At 32.4% G+C, this 16,227-nt stretch overlaps 1 protein-coding gene across 1 annotated transcript; it reads right to left on the bottom strand.

Annotated features, from left to right (window-relative positions):
- Positions 1-5,493: 5,493 nt before the first annotated feature.
- On the bottom strand, positions 5,494-15,489 carry LOC116773418 (uncharacterized). Its single transcript, XM_061528792.1, has 10 exons — positions 15,441-15,489; positions 13,981-14,121; positions 13,542-13,638; positions 12,102-12,244; positions 11,668-11,739; positions 11,367-11,449; positions 7,698-7,817; positions 7,247-7,397; positions 6,136-6,257; positions 5,494-5,841 (listed from the first exon to the last, which is right to left on the bottom strand). Exons 1-10 carry the CDS (start codon positions 15,487-15,489, stop codon positions 5,494-5,496), a joined length of 1,326 nt encoding a protein of 441 aa, XP_061384776.1.
- Positions 15,490-16,227: the final 738 nt, after the last annotated feature.

Genomic DNA, 16,227 nt, shown 5'->3' with positions numbered 1-16,227 from the left:
GTTTATTAGTTTAAGTATTAATTTAAGTCTAGATTCTAGCTCTAGGGCATCTTTGTCTTTTGGGAGTGATGTAACGACGTCAACCTGGGATTTCCCCAGGATTTGTCTCTCGGAAACTCTTATGTGTATATAGAGCTCCGATGGCCTTTTTAGATTCATCCCAAAATTATTGCGATCCCTGAATAACGCTGATGAATCAGCCGATAGAGCGAGTCCGAGTCACGACTTCAACACCTTTATGACGCTTGCGTCTAACTTTTACAAAAGGTTTTTATTTAAATCATTGACGACGAAAGGCCAATTAAAATTTGATATTAGATAATTTTCGTAGATCCAAGCTAATTTGGCGTTACTTATCGGTTGGTTATCGACCTTGTTAAGATCGTTTAAAAAGCAATCTCCCATTCCTTCTAAGGATGGAGTACGACCTATACTATCTATCTTACGACCGAGAAATTTAAAAGGAGCATTTTCCGTAACTGTAGAAACTCATTGACCGCCTAACGATAATCCCGGATCGTATGAGGTATATTTTGTATTTCGCCTACCGAGACATAAACAGTGACATTTATTTTGTTTTGTCCTTAATCCATCCATCCACTCGCAGAATTTATCCACATCATCCAATAGAACTTGACAGTGTTTTCGGTTACGTGTCAGTGTTGCGAGATCGTCAGCGAAGGCTAAGATGAATTCTTTGTTTTTATTATTGAACTTGAACCGATACCACCATTTTTTTTCGTTGCTTATTAGTTTATCTACCAAAAATGTTAATTACAATATTAAATATTATTGGAGAAATGGTCAAACAGTCAAACAGCCTCGAAATAGTCAATAATAAGAAAAAAATGTAAACGTAACAATAAATTTGCGTGTGATTGTTTTTATTAAAATAATTAAGATTGCATTATATAAAGATAATTTATGATATAAGTGGCGTTTAGAACATCAGAATATATTTGTTTCGTAGTCTAACAAGGAACTGGTTTGAGGCACTAATTGCAAAAGTAATTGAATCAGTTCCCAGTGCACCTTTGCAATCTAGATATAGGCAATTGCGAAACATCGGTGCATTGTGTTAGTTCGCTAAAGTTTTATAAAGCTTTTGCAATTTCAGTTCCGCTTTTGCAATTATTTTCATTTATACTACATGTCTGAAATTGAGTTTTTCATTACGTTGGAAATATTGCAAAGAAAATACGCATAAACTGATAGACGTCTATTGATTGAACGCTATTAGGAAAAGTAGTTGATCATATTTTTCTAAAACTTTATTAAATAACTTGACATGTTTTAATAGGAATTTTTATTGGCATTTAAGCAGTTGGAGGAGCAAAATAAAAGACCATACATTAGATTGGTCTTTTATTTTGAATACATATGCCTAATATTGTTTTTTTTTGTATTCAATCTCATTTTGATTTGTTTAGTCAGATTGCATAGTCCTACTTTTATTTTCTACATTATTTATTTATATAGAGCTTGTAAGTTTGTTTCTTGAAACAATTATCATTTAAAATTAGAGTTAAGTCGCAGTTTTATATTTTTATAGTAATCTTGAAAAGTTTTACACCTATATACTAACCATGAAGGGTTATTTTTTAAATAAAAGCTTACGTCACTAGATTTACCCCCACCACAACTATCCATTCACACAGTTCATACAAAGTGTTTTCATTTTGTCATTCATAACATACATTGATGCTATCGTATGCCTCGTTTCCAGTATTTATGTTGATGAAAAAGAAACCGGAAACTCAGCGTAGGTAGTGTCACGATGCAAACTTAGGGTAGTTCTACTTATTTTTTTAATACTGGGTAGACGTAGTGCACTTAAACAAGATATTAACGATATATAAGTTATTAAAATGCATAAAATAATTATAAATTCATTTTACCAAAAAAAATATTATAGACAACAAAACTCATAAAACAGTAGAAAGAAAGGCTATTCTCAAAAAACATTTTCGAGCGGAGTAAAGCCCGCGAAAACCTTATGTAATAAAAATTAATTGTTTCAATTGTAATTAATATTCTTGTTTGAATAAAATATGACACAAACATTATACGAATATAAACCTTCGTTTTAAAGACATAGAGATGTTTATAACATTGTAACATTATCCCGCTCCATTTCCACAGCACGTTGACACCTTTGCATTCATATATAATTCATTTATTCACTTACGACCTGAGTCGACATCCGAAAACCCCGCCGGTATATGTCTATAATGCTACTAAATTGTAAATGACCATTCCGACTTTGAGTGAACTTTGAATTTGGGATGTTTAAATTATTCATCTTAAATTGGCTGTGTGCCATGAACGTGGTTATTTGAATTATTTAGTTTTCAGACGATAAAGGTGTTTCATGACGTTTAATTTTTTATTGATTTTATTTTTTTTAAGAATTATCTATAAAGTACATGGCTATTTTAACAGATAAAAAATATCCTTAAACATATTATAGATTTTGACGTTGACATTGACGTTAGTATTAAATACCGTAGTTATTAAATTTATTTATTAGATAGCTTTTGTTTAGTTTCTGTTTTAATAATAGCAAAAAAGGTTAATACAAACAAAAAATAAGAATGCAAGCAATCATTATATTATCCTTGAAAATTATGTCGCATCTAAACTGCTAGCAGAATCTATGTGTTATCTATTTTTTTGGTGACGTACTGGCATGTTCAATTAAGGATAAATCGATAAGAAAGTGAATTTAAAAATATATAAATTCATAGGGATTCTTAAAAACAAAGCCAAAATATAAATATTTATAAAAAAAAAATATTGTAAATACTTTATTACTTTAATACGCCGTTTCATCACCTTTATATTATAACAACGCAAGGACGTAAATTCTAGACAAGTGAAATTTTAAAAAAGTAAAAAAAAATGTACTCCCCCCCTCCAGCAGCGTTAAACGTTTAACGCAACCTTGTTGGAAATCGCATAAAAAGTTTCACTTCAACAAACTTTGTCTTCAATATATAATTAAAAACATATTGGTATAACAAATATAATTAGCATCACAGTGTCTCTTATGTTTTAAGAATAGCTTTTCAAGCGTTATTTCACATGTTGACGATATAAAAGTTTGTTTGTCTATTTTATTTTTCAGCTTTATTTACTCAGTGGATGGCGTTTACCTCCAATTATGGGCTTAACTACTTGAATAAGTTGTTTTGTTGACTGAAAGGGACAAGTGTAGGGCCTCTGCTGTTCTAAATGATCACGCGGAACACAGATGTTGGTATTTCATGTTAAAGTTTTTTGAGGCGGCTAAGTTCCTCTTACTTCTAATCATGGTTGTCACTAATCTATAAAAACTAGAATTCAAATTATGACGTTATCGAGACATTTTAGTCACTTAATGATATCTAAGACTTCCGTTAGTATTCATTTAAATTTGACTAACATCTTTGGATTTACTGTGCATTTTTTATTATTTTATATACATACTGCCGACGTTTCGGTTACTTTGCAACAACTGTGATCAGGGCCAGACGAGATGTAAATGTTTGTCGTCACTTATTAATGTCCGTTTAACCACCCGTTAGCATTCTCCCTCATTTTTTCATTCAGAAATTGTAGAGATAATGAAATTGCTATAAATGTATAATATTTTAGATATGAATATACTTAAATTAATTCTGAATTTATTACGTGTCAAAAATAGTTTCTAGAATCTGTATAGAGGTTTCTCTGGTGTGTTTTTGAAGGCAGCCAATGAAGGCTGTTGTTTATTGAGTGCTCATCAATGTCCCGGCTTGTATGGGCAGTGTTTTTTTTTGCAGAGGAGATCATGAAGTTACTGTTATTGGTCCATATAAAAAGTTTAAGAGCAATTATGTTAAAAGAGAGAATCGCAGGGGACTTTCGAAGATATCTGCTAAGAAGTTGACAAACTTTTTTTTATCCCTTCAGTTTCAGGCAGTACTGTACATTCAGCATCTACGTTAATTTACCTGAAAATATTCCTTTCATAAAGATTTCTACAACTGAATGTAAATGAAAATCCCATCACAATTAATTCCTACTAATTAATAATGTCTGTGATCACAATAACAGAATTTATTTAATAAAACATTATCAGAAATAATCATTTGTAATTAAACTAATGTATTCTCAGTTAACTATTTCGCACATAGCTCTCTCACATAATTAAATTAGAGGAATAAAGATAATATTGTTTGTTTATGTGAAACATTTCTTCAATTACGTGATAAAAGGAAAAGTCTTGAAAGAGTTGGAGCAACCCGTTAAAGAAAAAAAACGTTCGTGAAAATGTTCTTTAAAGCCTTTTAAAAGTTGAAAGCTGTTCTGGCTGTGAAATAAAAGTACATCGTATCTTAAAATACTGCAGCCACTTAACAGGTGAATGAAATTTCTTGAGATGCAGACTGTTTAAGAAAAGCTATTCAAAAAAAATTTTAGTTTTTGCTATCATATCATATTTTGTTTCTTAATAAAGTTAATTTTTATATTTATTGAGGTAATTTTTATTCAAAAATGTACTATTCGTTTCTTTTAAAATCCAAATAAAAAAATCGTTTTATTTTCAGTCCTATTAACGTATAATTTATAAACACTTACCATAGGTTGGTCGCCTGTCGTTCTTTAACACGGAAAATTCATTGAAAATGTCTATTTTCTGCTTTAATAAAATAGAACAGATGTATTGATCATATTTTTATTTAATTTAAATTAGCCGTGAAGTGTGAGAAGTAACAGAAGATACTATGATAGATTAATTTGCAATAATTTCATATGCCAAGGTATACCACTTTAAAATAAACTTCTGCTAAAATTATAAGATTCCCGATTTTCCAGATTAAATTCAGCGGGAACAAAGAGAATAGCTATGTTACATATTCGGTAATGTATTCAAATAATGCCTAATCTCTTGTTCAAAATTGTGTCTGCTGAAAAGAGGTTCTTTATTATTTATTCTTTGATTTGCATTTAACGCAAGTTTTGTTGGATTATTTAATTTCATGGATATTTCAGTTGAACTACAATGAGAAAAGTTCAATTGTTTGTTTGAAATCTATATAAAAATATTTGTTTCTTCATCTTCCCTCACTTTTTTATGGATCGTCGGTCAATGGGATGAATTTTTGCTATTGCATTTTGTTTATTAATCTGTGGATTCAGTTATATTTTCAATTACCTAGAACTCATCATTCGAATTTAATGTGTATGAAATCGCGAAAAAAATTTGTATAGAAAATCATGAGTTATTATAAATAAATCTCTAGCAACAATAACTATTGAAATTGCTCTACACCAAAGAAATAAATATCCGAAAAAGAATATTATAGCTTTTACTCTTCACGTTTATTTTTTAAACTTACAAGTTTATAATTTATTATGACGAAAATCTTATTATTTAAAGCAATGAAATAAATGATTTCTTCTCATTATTTACTGGCTTTAGCTATTTTCAATCACATTGTTCTTATCTCTGTCCAAGGAGTCCTCGTCTTAAGTTGTTTTCAAGGTTTCATTGGTATTAGCTTTCTCCGTGGCATCTTCGACCATAACTACTTCAACCAACGGCTTCCTTTGGTTGACCCTAGCTGTGACTTTCTTTATATCAACCAACCTAACTTCTTTGCCGTACGCCGCCACGTGGTACGTAACAGACTCCCTGAACCATATCTCCACTGAGAAGTCAATCTGTAGGAATTGGAACGAGTAGCAGATCGGTTCCGACGCTCTACACCATCGATTGAGATAAATATACGGCAGATCTCTTATCACGTCCCGCTGGTAAAAATGGAACACTCGAAATACAACGCACGAGTATTCTAGATTTGCGTATACTGTGAACTGAAAAGATTTCAGAAGCGGTTGTCAATATAATATAAAAAGTTAATCAAATAAAAGCTTATATTCTATGTCGAACGTGGAATCGGGAACGAACAGTATGAATTCATATAATCATATGTTCAGTATAAATCTTCAATTTTTCTCCGTTACTTTAAGAGCTTAAAATGTAACGAAATGCGCTTCTTGCTATTAGTTTACAACTTCACGAGATGGGATTATAAGTTTAATAGTTTTTATGTAATGAACAGAAAATTGTTCTAATATATTTTAATAAATATATTTAACATTGCTTACATTGTAACTGGCACGTTGGTATTTTGTTGTAGGATATTTTTGGACACTTGTGCGGTCTGTGAAAAGTTCCTGTTTCGTTTCTTCAGGATCACAAGGTCCGAATCTTTGAACGTTCGAGAGAGCTAGCGAGATCAATGAAATATTACTAGACACATTCTATTGTGAGTTTTAATATAACTGATTAAGACAGAATTTTCATTAGCAGTCGAAGAAAAAGTTTTTCAAGTTTTATCTTATTCTAATTAATCTCGTCTGTGTCTTTTGTTAGTTTATTTTGGATTTTAAACTAAGTTTTACTTCTACTTTAGTTTATTTAAATAAAAATTCAGATTTTTTATTTTCCTTAGTGTTTTGACATTGACTTTATTGTAAAGACAAAGGAAAATATTCAAACATAACTAAAAAGATGTTTTATTCTTAAATTTTTTATATAAGTCCAAATATGTATGGTACTGAGTTGATTTTAATTATTTAAAATTTGTCATAATCGTTAAATCTTTTTAATAGTTAGCTGCAAAACTTTCATTGAACAATTTTACTTAAATATAATAAAACAAGTTAAAAATATATATCGGCGCTATCAGCATTAATTATGGATGCAACATGAAAAATAACTTGAGGATGTCATCAATTATTATTAAAACTTATTGGTATTCGTAATTATTGTTAAAAGTAAAACGAAATCAAAGACTGTTTAAAAGGAGAATAGAACTATGTTTGAATTCTGGTATAAAAACGACGTCTGGACGCACGACGGCAGAGTTCAGTGAGTGCGGACAATTGAGGAATGTGACTATGAAGAATCTTCGAGAAATTCAAGAACATTTAGAAGAATTGAAGTTTCATTTTAAAATATTATGGAACGTACTGGAAGAAGTGACATTAGTGACGTCAGCGAGGCTGGCGTCTCTCTCTCCTTAAATAACGAATTTGTATTAAATTCGATATATACATCTATTGTTTTTAGTTGCCAAATTAGTTTAAAAGCAAATAAAAAAAATAATCTTTTATATCTTCGACGTACACGTAAAAAAAAAATTCAATTTATAGTAAGAGTTATTTACCAACAAAAAATTATGTTTTTTTAAAGTAAAATTATAATTATTCTTACTTCTCCTCAATATTATCTCGTTCCTTGAATACCTCGTGACAGTAGGTCTTCCAATTCTGAGTAAGTTGTTTCTCACCCAGCCTTTGTGGTGAGCGTAGTCCAGAAATCTAGCTGGTGCACCGCAACCTGGCCCATGGACGCCGATACCTATCTAATAAACAAAGATCCGTATTGCAAATCTCTTAAATAATTTGAACGCAAAGAAGAATACAGAGATGAAACTATAATTGATTGAAGCAACCGCTATATAGCCATTGATTTCTTGATGTAAATATAATTTGCAAGAATGTGGTTCCTAAAAAGACATTAAAAATGGCAATTTTAATTGTTGATCTTTATCGTAATATGTAGTTGTTTTTTTTAATCAACGCTTTAAAGAATTTAACAAAAATTCCAACTAAAAGATCTCTTTTGATTCAATTATAACATTGTTGAGGTAAATGACACAGACCAAACTCCATTTATTCTTCTGCCGTAAGAGCAACATCACCCCATTTCGCCAAATACACTTTTTGCCAGTCCGTGCCTTAGCGCAAATCGTATCCGTTGGCCATATTTTTTTCACATCCAGCTATAAATATTTAAATATAATGTTTTAAAACTATTGTAATCTAATTTAATCTTATTGCAATCTGTATATAGAAGTTACAATAATGTTGATTTTTTATTTTCTGTGAACAAAATAAAGAACCTTAATAATAAAATAAAATTATTAATTGAAGACTTTTATCATACGTTTTTAAAATATTCAAACATAAACTACATCTCCACTATATAAAATAGCAATTTAAGTTATTCATTTTGGGCATACTGTGTACAGATGTGAGCTGAAATGTGCATGATGTTTTGTTCATCGTTAAAATAAGTAAAATAGTTAAAAGATAAGATTGCGTGGGAATGGAATGTGTATTGTTCTTATAGTTAAGTCAGTACGGGCGGGGTGAGACCCAGGTAGAAAAATAAGGTACTTATACGGCCCGTTATAGGGCGCATCCGGGATCACAGAGAGCAAAGACAATATAAGTGTTTGTGAAGACGTGTTAATACGGTGCGTTGAGTGCAGTTCGCAAAGTTAGTAAGTCATGGACGACGTAATTGACTAGGTTGCAAGAGCTATAGCTGTGGCAGAGTTGGAAGATGACCAGTTTCCGCAGTTGAGAGTTCCGGAGCTCAGACAATGTAACCTCCGGTTGACAGGAAGTAAGCCAGACCCATTAGCGAGGCTAAGAGCAGCGCTATTGCTGGAGCGAGACCGTGCCGTCATCGAGGAAGAAGTAGAACCCGAAGACGACGAAGAAGAGGAAGATGAAGAAGTAGACGCTGCCAATGCTAAGGACTCGGAAATGCAGGTGAGAGACACTATGAGAAACGTGTTCAGGATCCTGTAATATCCAGCGATGGTTGGATGATTTTGAAGAGATGACCTCGTTGTATGGATGGAATGAAGTACAGAAAATTACTTATGCGAAGAGGCTGGCGGAGCGTTCGGCAAAATTATTTGAGAGTAATGAGAGATGTGCAAAAACTTGGAGAAAGTTGAAGAGAGCATTGAAAGATGAATTTGAAGAAACCGTTGATAGCTTGCAAATTCATCGAGATCTGAGTAAGCGGAAAAAGAAAGGCGAAGAAACTTTACATGAGTTGCCTACAAGATGTTGCAGATTGCCGAATCAGGAAAGATGGAGATGCAGATGGTGATTTAATACATCATAGAAGTTATCTCCGATGATGCAGTGAACAAAGCAATGTTGTACGGAGTAAAAGATTTGCGACAGCTGTAAGAAAGATTTCACCAATATGAGAAATGAAGCAAGAAATGTCGAAAGGTAAAGCACGACAACCAGAGAAGAAAGCGGATAAGACGGGTTGAGAACAAATCAAAGTTTGGTGCATCCGGAAGTGCAGTTACCACCACGGGGAAGAAAAAATGTTTCAACTGCGGTGCAGAGGATCATGTGAGTGCAGCGTGCCCTTCGAAAGAGAAAGGAAAAAAATGTTTTAAGTGTGGTGAGTTCGGACACGTAGCCGCGGGGTGTTCATCAAAACCGAAAGACGTGTATTTAGTGTCGCGACTTAGAAAAGAAAAGAAAAGTATCAGAAAGAAGTGACAGTTAGAGGTTATATGATACAAGCGTTAGTTGACGTCGGTGTGTAGTTCAGTCTCTGCTCGTACTCTATATATTTTTAAAACAGGTCCATCCATTAAAGCAGCCTTTAATTGTTCGAAAGCTTTTATATCTTTCGCACCCATTAGAAATTTGCAGTCCTTTTTCCTCAGGTCAGTCAAGGGTCGGGCTATGAGAAAGCACCTGGAAATAAATTTTCGGAAGTAACCTGTTAATCTCAGGAAACTTTGTATACCCTCAACATTCTTCGGTATTGGAAAATTGGCTGGCTGGATGGCTTCACTGTACCTCTAGATATAATATGTCACAAAAACTCGACAGTATTTTTTAAAAATTGGCATTTCTCTCACTTAATTATCAGCCCGTGCTGAGCAGCAACTTTGATGACTAATCTAAGTTTTTCAAGCGCTTCTTTAAAGGTTTTAGCGATTATAATTAAATCATCCATATAAACAACTAAAATCTGGACTAGGTTCTTAAAAACTGCATTAATGTACCTCTGAAATACTGCAGGAGAAATGTACAATCCGAACGGCAATTTTAGGAACTCAAACTGACCATCCGGCGTTACAAAAGCTGTATATTTTCTACTCTCGGTATCGACTTGCACATGCAAAAATCCGTTTCTTAAATCAAGCACAGTAAAATGTACATCCTCGGCTAACGCATCTGAACTTCGATCAACGGCAGAAGAGACAGAGGTCTTAGGATCAATTGCTTTAATTTACGATAATCTACGCATACACGAATGGTGCCATCTTTTTTCCTAACTTAGACAATCGGACTCGCGTATTCGGAATTAGACGGCCGGAGAACCCCTTCCTCCAAACATAGATTCATAATGTCATTTACTTCTTTTCGCTCTGAAGGCGCCACTCAACGTGGGGGTCATGTTACAGATTTATCCGATTTTAAAATTATTTTAGCTCGTATGTCAACGTCGCACGTTGCTTCCGGCTTGTAATTGTTAATCATTGTTCTGATTTCCTCTCTATAGCTTTCTTCTTTTATGTGTGATCAATCGATTTCTTTAGCTTCTTCAATAGCGTTAATTGTAAATATGTACGGCTGCCTAACGTCGGTATTGTAATTATCGTCAAGTTTCAGAAGTTTATTTCACTCCGTCGGACTCGAAGTTCAACACGATCTAAAAAGTGTGTTCTAAGGATAATTGAACATTTAAGTATTATGTTAGGTACGACATGAAATTCTACAGTAAATTCATCGTATCCCGCCGTCATGCTGGCGGTAAATGACCTTAGCATTTCATTTACTTCAGAGCCTAAGCCCTCAAACCATACCTGCTTATTTACTAATAGTGGTGACCCCAGCTTTTCATGCTGGCTTTTACTCATTAACGTTACATCATTGCCAGTATCAACTACCGCTTGTATCATATAACCTCTAACTGTCACTTCTTTCTGATACTTTTCTTTTCTAAGTCGCGACACTAAATACACGTCTTTCGGTTTTGACAAACACCCCGCGGCTACGTGTCCGAACTCACCACACTTAAAACATTTTTTCCTTTCTCTTTCGAAGGGCACGCTGCACTCACATGATCCTCTGCACCGCAGTTGAAACATTTTTTCTTCCCCGTGGTGGTAACTGCACTTCCGGATGCACCAACCTTTGATTTGTTCTCAACCCGTCTTATCCGCTTTCCTCTCTGGTTGTCGTGCTTTACCTTTCGACATTTCTTGCTTCATTTTTTCATATTGGTGAAATCTTTCTTTCAGTTGTTGAAAATATTTTGCTCCTTACAACATTGCTTTGTTTACTGCATCATAGGGGATAACTTCTATGATGTATTGTATCACCGTCTGCATCTCCATCTTTCCTGGTTCGGCAATCTGCAACATCTTGTAGGCATACTCATGTAATGTTTCTTCGGCTTTCCTTTTCCGCTTATAATGACCCGTACCTAAACGATGATAGAATGTCTTTGTTTGCAGTTGGTTAAATATTGAAAAAGAATTTGTAATACTCTTTACCTCTGCCTTTCTATAGTATTCTTTACACTGGTTCGAATTGACGTAAGTCATTTCATATATTTTAACCTTTGAATTCTTGCAGTCTGTGCGTAAAAATATAAAAAGTGCATGTTATTAAAATGAAAATCATTGAATAATAAACTGGAAATTTAGAAATTGAGTTAAAATATACTTATATTTATATTTTTTGTGATAAAAAATGCGAAACGTATATATTTTTACAGTTTATCGATGTTCAGGAACAGGATTTTTTTAATATTTTTATTTATGTATATACAATATATACACAATCATAAATTACCATCACATAAAACAAGCGTATAAAAACGCGGTTTTTCCAAGTATTTTGGCGGAGCGCAAACAGGATGTAAATCTGCAATTAATACCCAATAATGTATTGTACTATAAATTCATTTGTATTCGGACGTTTGCATTAATTACTGAGTATATTTGTTTATTGATATAGTGATATTTATGTACAGATAATATTTGCGATTCATAAAAGATAATAAATAAATGCTGTTGGAATGAATCTTTGTAAACAAGCATTTTTTTTTAATTTACTGTATATATGTATATATATATATATATATATATATATATATAGTTTAACTATTGCACAAAAACATAATATAAGTAATCGTTTTCAGTATACTTACAAATACTGAACATTCTATTATAGAGAAGGCAAGTTATCAGTATATGAAACTTTTGCTAGGTTATTAAAACAATTACCATTTGATCTAAAATTCGTTTCCAGCTGTATCAGAGCTAAAGAGCTGTATGAAGCCTTGTTGAAGTGCGGATGGTAACTGTAATCCTTTATTCTTATACCAGGTCTTGTACAATTGTGTCCTAATACTACTCTCGCGCGGGATCTGAATTCATAAGGGATAATATTTACAATCCTATTGTATATCCCTTGTTGTATCCTATAAATATTCTTAGCATCAGTTAGCAACAGCACACTATATACGAAGCGTTTCACGTTTGTCATTCAATAACTTACATTAATACTATATGTGCGATATTTTATGAAAACAAAAAAACTGTTAACGCTCCGTGTGCAGTATGACGATGCTAACATGGAGTAAGCGTAAGAAAAATGCGAAACATAGGCTGTGACTTTTTGTAAAATTTAATTCATAAATGGCTGACTGGCTGGTTCATTTAAAACTGTTTTTGATAAATGAATTTTGAAGTTAGGATTATCTTCATTAATTATAATTAAGATAGACACTTCATTTTTTTATAAATAAATGATCAGTAATTTTACTGCCTTATGTCATATGTGAATAAAAAATATTGTAACTGTTGATGTTTGAGTTCACTATAAAAATTCGTATTAAGAGGTTTATAAAGTTTTAAGAACAGAATTCAATAATGGAAAGGCAGTACCGTGGCCTTGATAGCTTTAACTTTTGTCCACTTTAAAATGGACTATCCATTTCAAAAGGTAATTTTTGAAATATTGAATAATAAGGGGCGGTTTATTAGTGTTATGTTTTTCGAAAAAAGGTCATATGATTTCAAACAAAAAAAAATTATGTTTATACAAAGAAAACATTATAGCAAGAGGATGTCTATTAGTACTTTTGTATTTGATTAGAGAAATAAACTTAATAAAGTCAATATGATTGTCAATAAAGTCAATTGATATAATAATTTTCATTTATACGATGCTAGTCACATCATACTTAACAAGTCAAACATGAAAATAACTTTTCAAGTTTGTTTCACATAAATATTAAATTTCAATTAGAGGTTCGGTAACTTTGAAGTGCTCGCGGCCGTCCTCTGAACTCACACCACATACAAGTTCCTGTACTCACACATTCAACGTAGGTGATAGTGATTGCTTCTTCCAAGTAAACTTGCCTTGATTTGTAAAATTCGAGATAAGTGACAATATAAGAGAATTGTTTTGATGGTAAATAAATCATTGAATATTTTAAGTCATAATGGGTTTGTCGTGTTGGTGAGAAATGTCAATGAACGCACAGTTTTGCGGTTGACGCCGATGATTTTCAACTGTTTCGGGTATCACTATAATTAAATGATGAGGATATATATAAATGTTTATATGGACAGATAAATTTACAATATTTATCTTCTTTCGATGGACTATTACTATTTCGTTAGACTGTGTAGGTCGTGCGCTGGAAATATCCTTACCTGAAATCGTTTTTCGGTAATCGATCAATATCCATAGCTGAACCGATCACAATCTGTTGAGCCACTAGAATCACAGATGTTGAATATTTCTTTTCTCCTAGACAAGCGTTTAGACACAACTCAGTTATTAGTGTTTATAATAAATTGTTATCAACGATTTACCTAAATAAAAAACTTAAAATTAAAACAAACTAAATAAACAAAAATAAATAATGTTATAATTAAGATGGAAAAAAGTATCAACGGCTGATAGTGGACACTAAAAGAGCGTTTTGTTTTTTCCTTATTTGTACCTGATACAGTTTAACATTTGATAAACTGGTGGTTTGATGCCACTCTGTTCTAAGACGACTGATTTCTTTCATATAAAACGTTCTATTATCTACATTTACTCGCTTATCAAAAATTGTATTTAATTTTATTATCAAAAGTCACTCACTAGAAGTATAGAAGAGTGTTCCCAACCATGGGTACGTTTCTATTTTCGCCTCTCCCTCATAAACAACTTTAATCGGTGATTTATCTAAGCCACACTGGTTGACTTGTGTACTCCTTGGGGTTGTTGACTTTTGTTCATATGCTGAAAGAATAAAACATTCTCATAGTTATCCAATGATTTAGTCATTTATAATATTTAGTTTGGCCTCCATATAAATGTTAAAAATTCATTATGAAGTTCTAAGAACGGAAGAAGTGAATAATAAGATTTTTCAGCCATTTACAGTTAGACGAGGATTTATAAAATCTCTAAATTGCCCTTATGAATATATTTTCTGGTTTTACAATAAGGACGATAACACTTACGACCAGTATACTTAGTCTAAGGTAGCATTATAACGCTACATACAGAGAGTTAATAGTCTTCCATTCATAAATCTAAGTAAGTTAACTATAACGTTGAAATAATTAACGTGAATTATTGAATGAGGAACATAGGCCGACATGTCCTATAACTTCATGGAGTTAGCCTAGACTAATATGGGGGTTATAATAGTTAAACACTTTTTTTAATTCATCCGTCTCAATCAGTAAATTAACTATAATATAAGAAATAATAAGTAAGTTATTTTATATTTCGAGTGACCTGAATAAGTGAGGCATATTAAAATACTCTCACAGTTTATCTAAGACGACAGTCACTTATAAGACCATTTTCCAGAAAACTAAAAGGCGTCCTTGTCAGATCTAAGCTGTTATTCTTTTTGGGGACTGTTAATATTAGCCACTTTCTACAAAGACATAAAAAGCTGTCTTTTGAAATGCTAAAAGAGAGTCCGCCATAAGCACGTCAAGGAGAGCGAACGAGTGGTCAGCAGAAAATGCCCCATAAAAGAATTAATGTCTTCGTTATGATGAGTGGTCTAGAGTTATATTAGCATAGTAGGATATTTGTTTTAAGAACGGAAATTTCCAGCAATAATTTAGTCTTTATATTTTAGAACTGGAAAACAAGAGTGTTAGAACAACAGTAATCTTTCCGTCAAAGTGTAAATGAACCTAAGTGATGGCTTAGGTTCTGCGATACATTAATTTGTGGCAGTGTAAAGCCAAAATAGACCTTGATCTGATTCGCGGTTAGGCGGGGAACTATTTCGGTACAGATAACCAGCAACATGCTTTTTACGTTAGTAATGGGAAATTGCTACTCTCTGTGTGCCTACAATTAGTTATTTGTACGAGACTCATGATGTACAGAAAAAAATATGACAACGGCAATATCCAGCACTAAGAAGAATATTATGTAAGAAGGATCTAAGAAGTAAGAAATATGATAACGCTACAGCCATAAATTTTTCTGTGACAATATAGTACTAGGTTGGCTGAGCCCTTATTGAGCTGGTTACGGGTCTGCCATCTTTAAGTTGGACACTTAATTACAAAAATAATACATCATCATACCTTCATTGCCCATCAAAACAGTCATAACAATGACGTATAGAATTTCCATGTTGATAACTCCCCTTCATTAATCCGATTAAATTAATCAAACATTTGCTCGATGCACTCAACTATGGATGATTTATTATTTTTCGTCATATATTCGAAACTGCCAGTTATGTTTGTCGGTTTTCAGTTTACAAACAATGATTTATTATATGCAAAAACATCCTTACGAATTTTGAAATTCTAAAGAGATAATAATTCTTCTTTCTAGATATGAAATGTATTAACACGTGAAGACGCCAAGGATCTTTTCAACACATGTATATTATTTATAAAGTATTATATGATTATTTCGTGTTTAACCGTATTATTTTGCGTATTCATTTAATCAATTATTTGTTATTCGTTGACTTGTATAACATAAAATTACTGCTAATATCAAAAACCATATTAAACAATGTTGCATTAATTTTACATGTAGATATACGCTCGTAATATAATATATATATCGTCGGTATAATAAAGATAAGGCTTTATATAATAATGTGCTTTGAGTATTATCTCTAAAGAAGCTTTGTGATCATCTCCTTAGTTTGGTGGTTGTTATCTGATGCTGCGGCGGTCTCCAGTCACGTTTCCAGATAGATTGAGATGTCTCAAACATGTGTGATTACTGAGTTGATTTATTTACTCCTCTATAAACAGAATAATGTATTTGTTTGAAGAAATATCTATTCCATTATTAATTACATATAATTTTAATCAAAGCGAGTTCTTTTCGTGATTTTAATTTTAATGTAAC

Source organism: Danaus plexippus, assembly GCF_018135715.1.
Source record: "Danaus plexippus chromosome 22 unlocalized genomic scaffold, MEX_DaPlex mxdp_33, whole genome shotgun sequence".
Taxonomy (NCBI): domain Eukaryota; kingdom Metazoa; phylum Arthropoda; class Insecta; order Lepidoptera; family Nymphalidae; genus Danaus; species Danaus plexippus.
This window is presented reverse-complemented; position numbering and strand designations above follow the sequence as displayed.

Excerpts from the sequence above, each read along its gene's own strand:
- LOC116773418 (XM_061528792.1), bottom strand. The coding sequence starts at position 15,489 with ATGGAAATTCTATACGTCATTGTTATGACTGTTTTGATGGGCAATGAA. Across the intron at positions 11,740-12,101 it reads AACGAATTTTAGATCAAATG|ATTTACATCCTGTTTGCGCT; the intron begins GTAATTGTTTTA and ends TATTAATTGCAG. Across the intron at positions 5,842-6,135 it reads ACCAACGTGCCAGTTACAAT|TTCACAGTATACGCAAATCT; the intron begins GTAAGCAATGTT and ends AAATCTTTTCAG.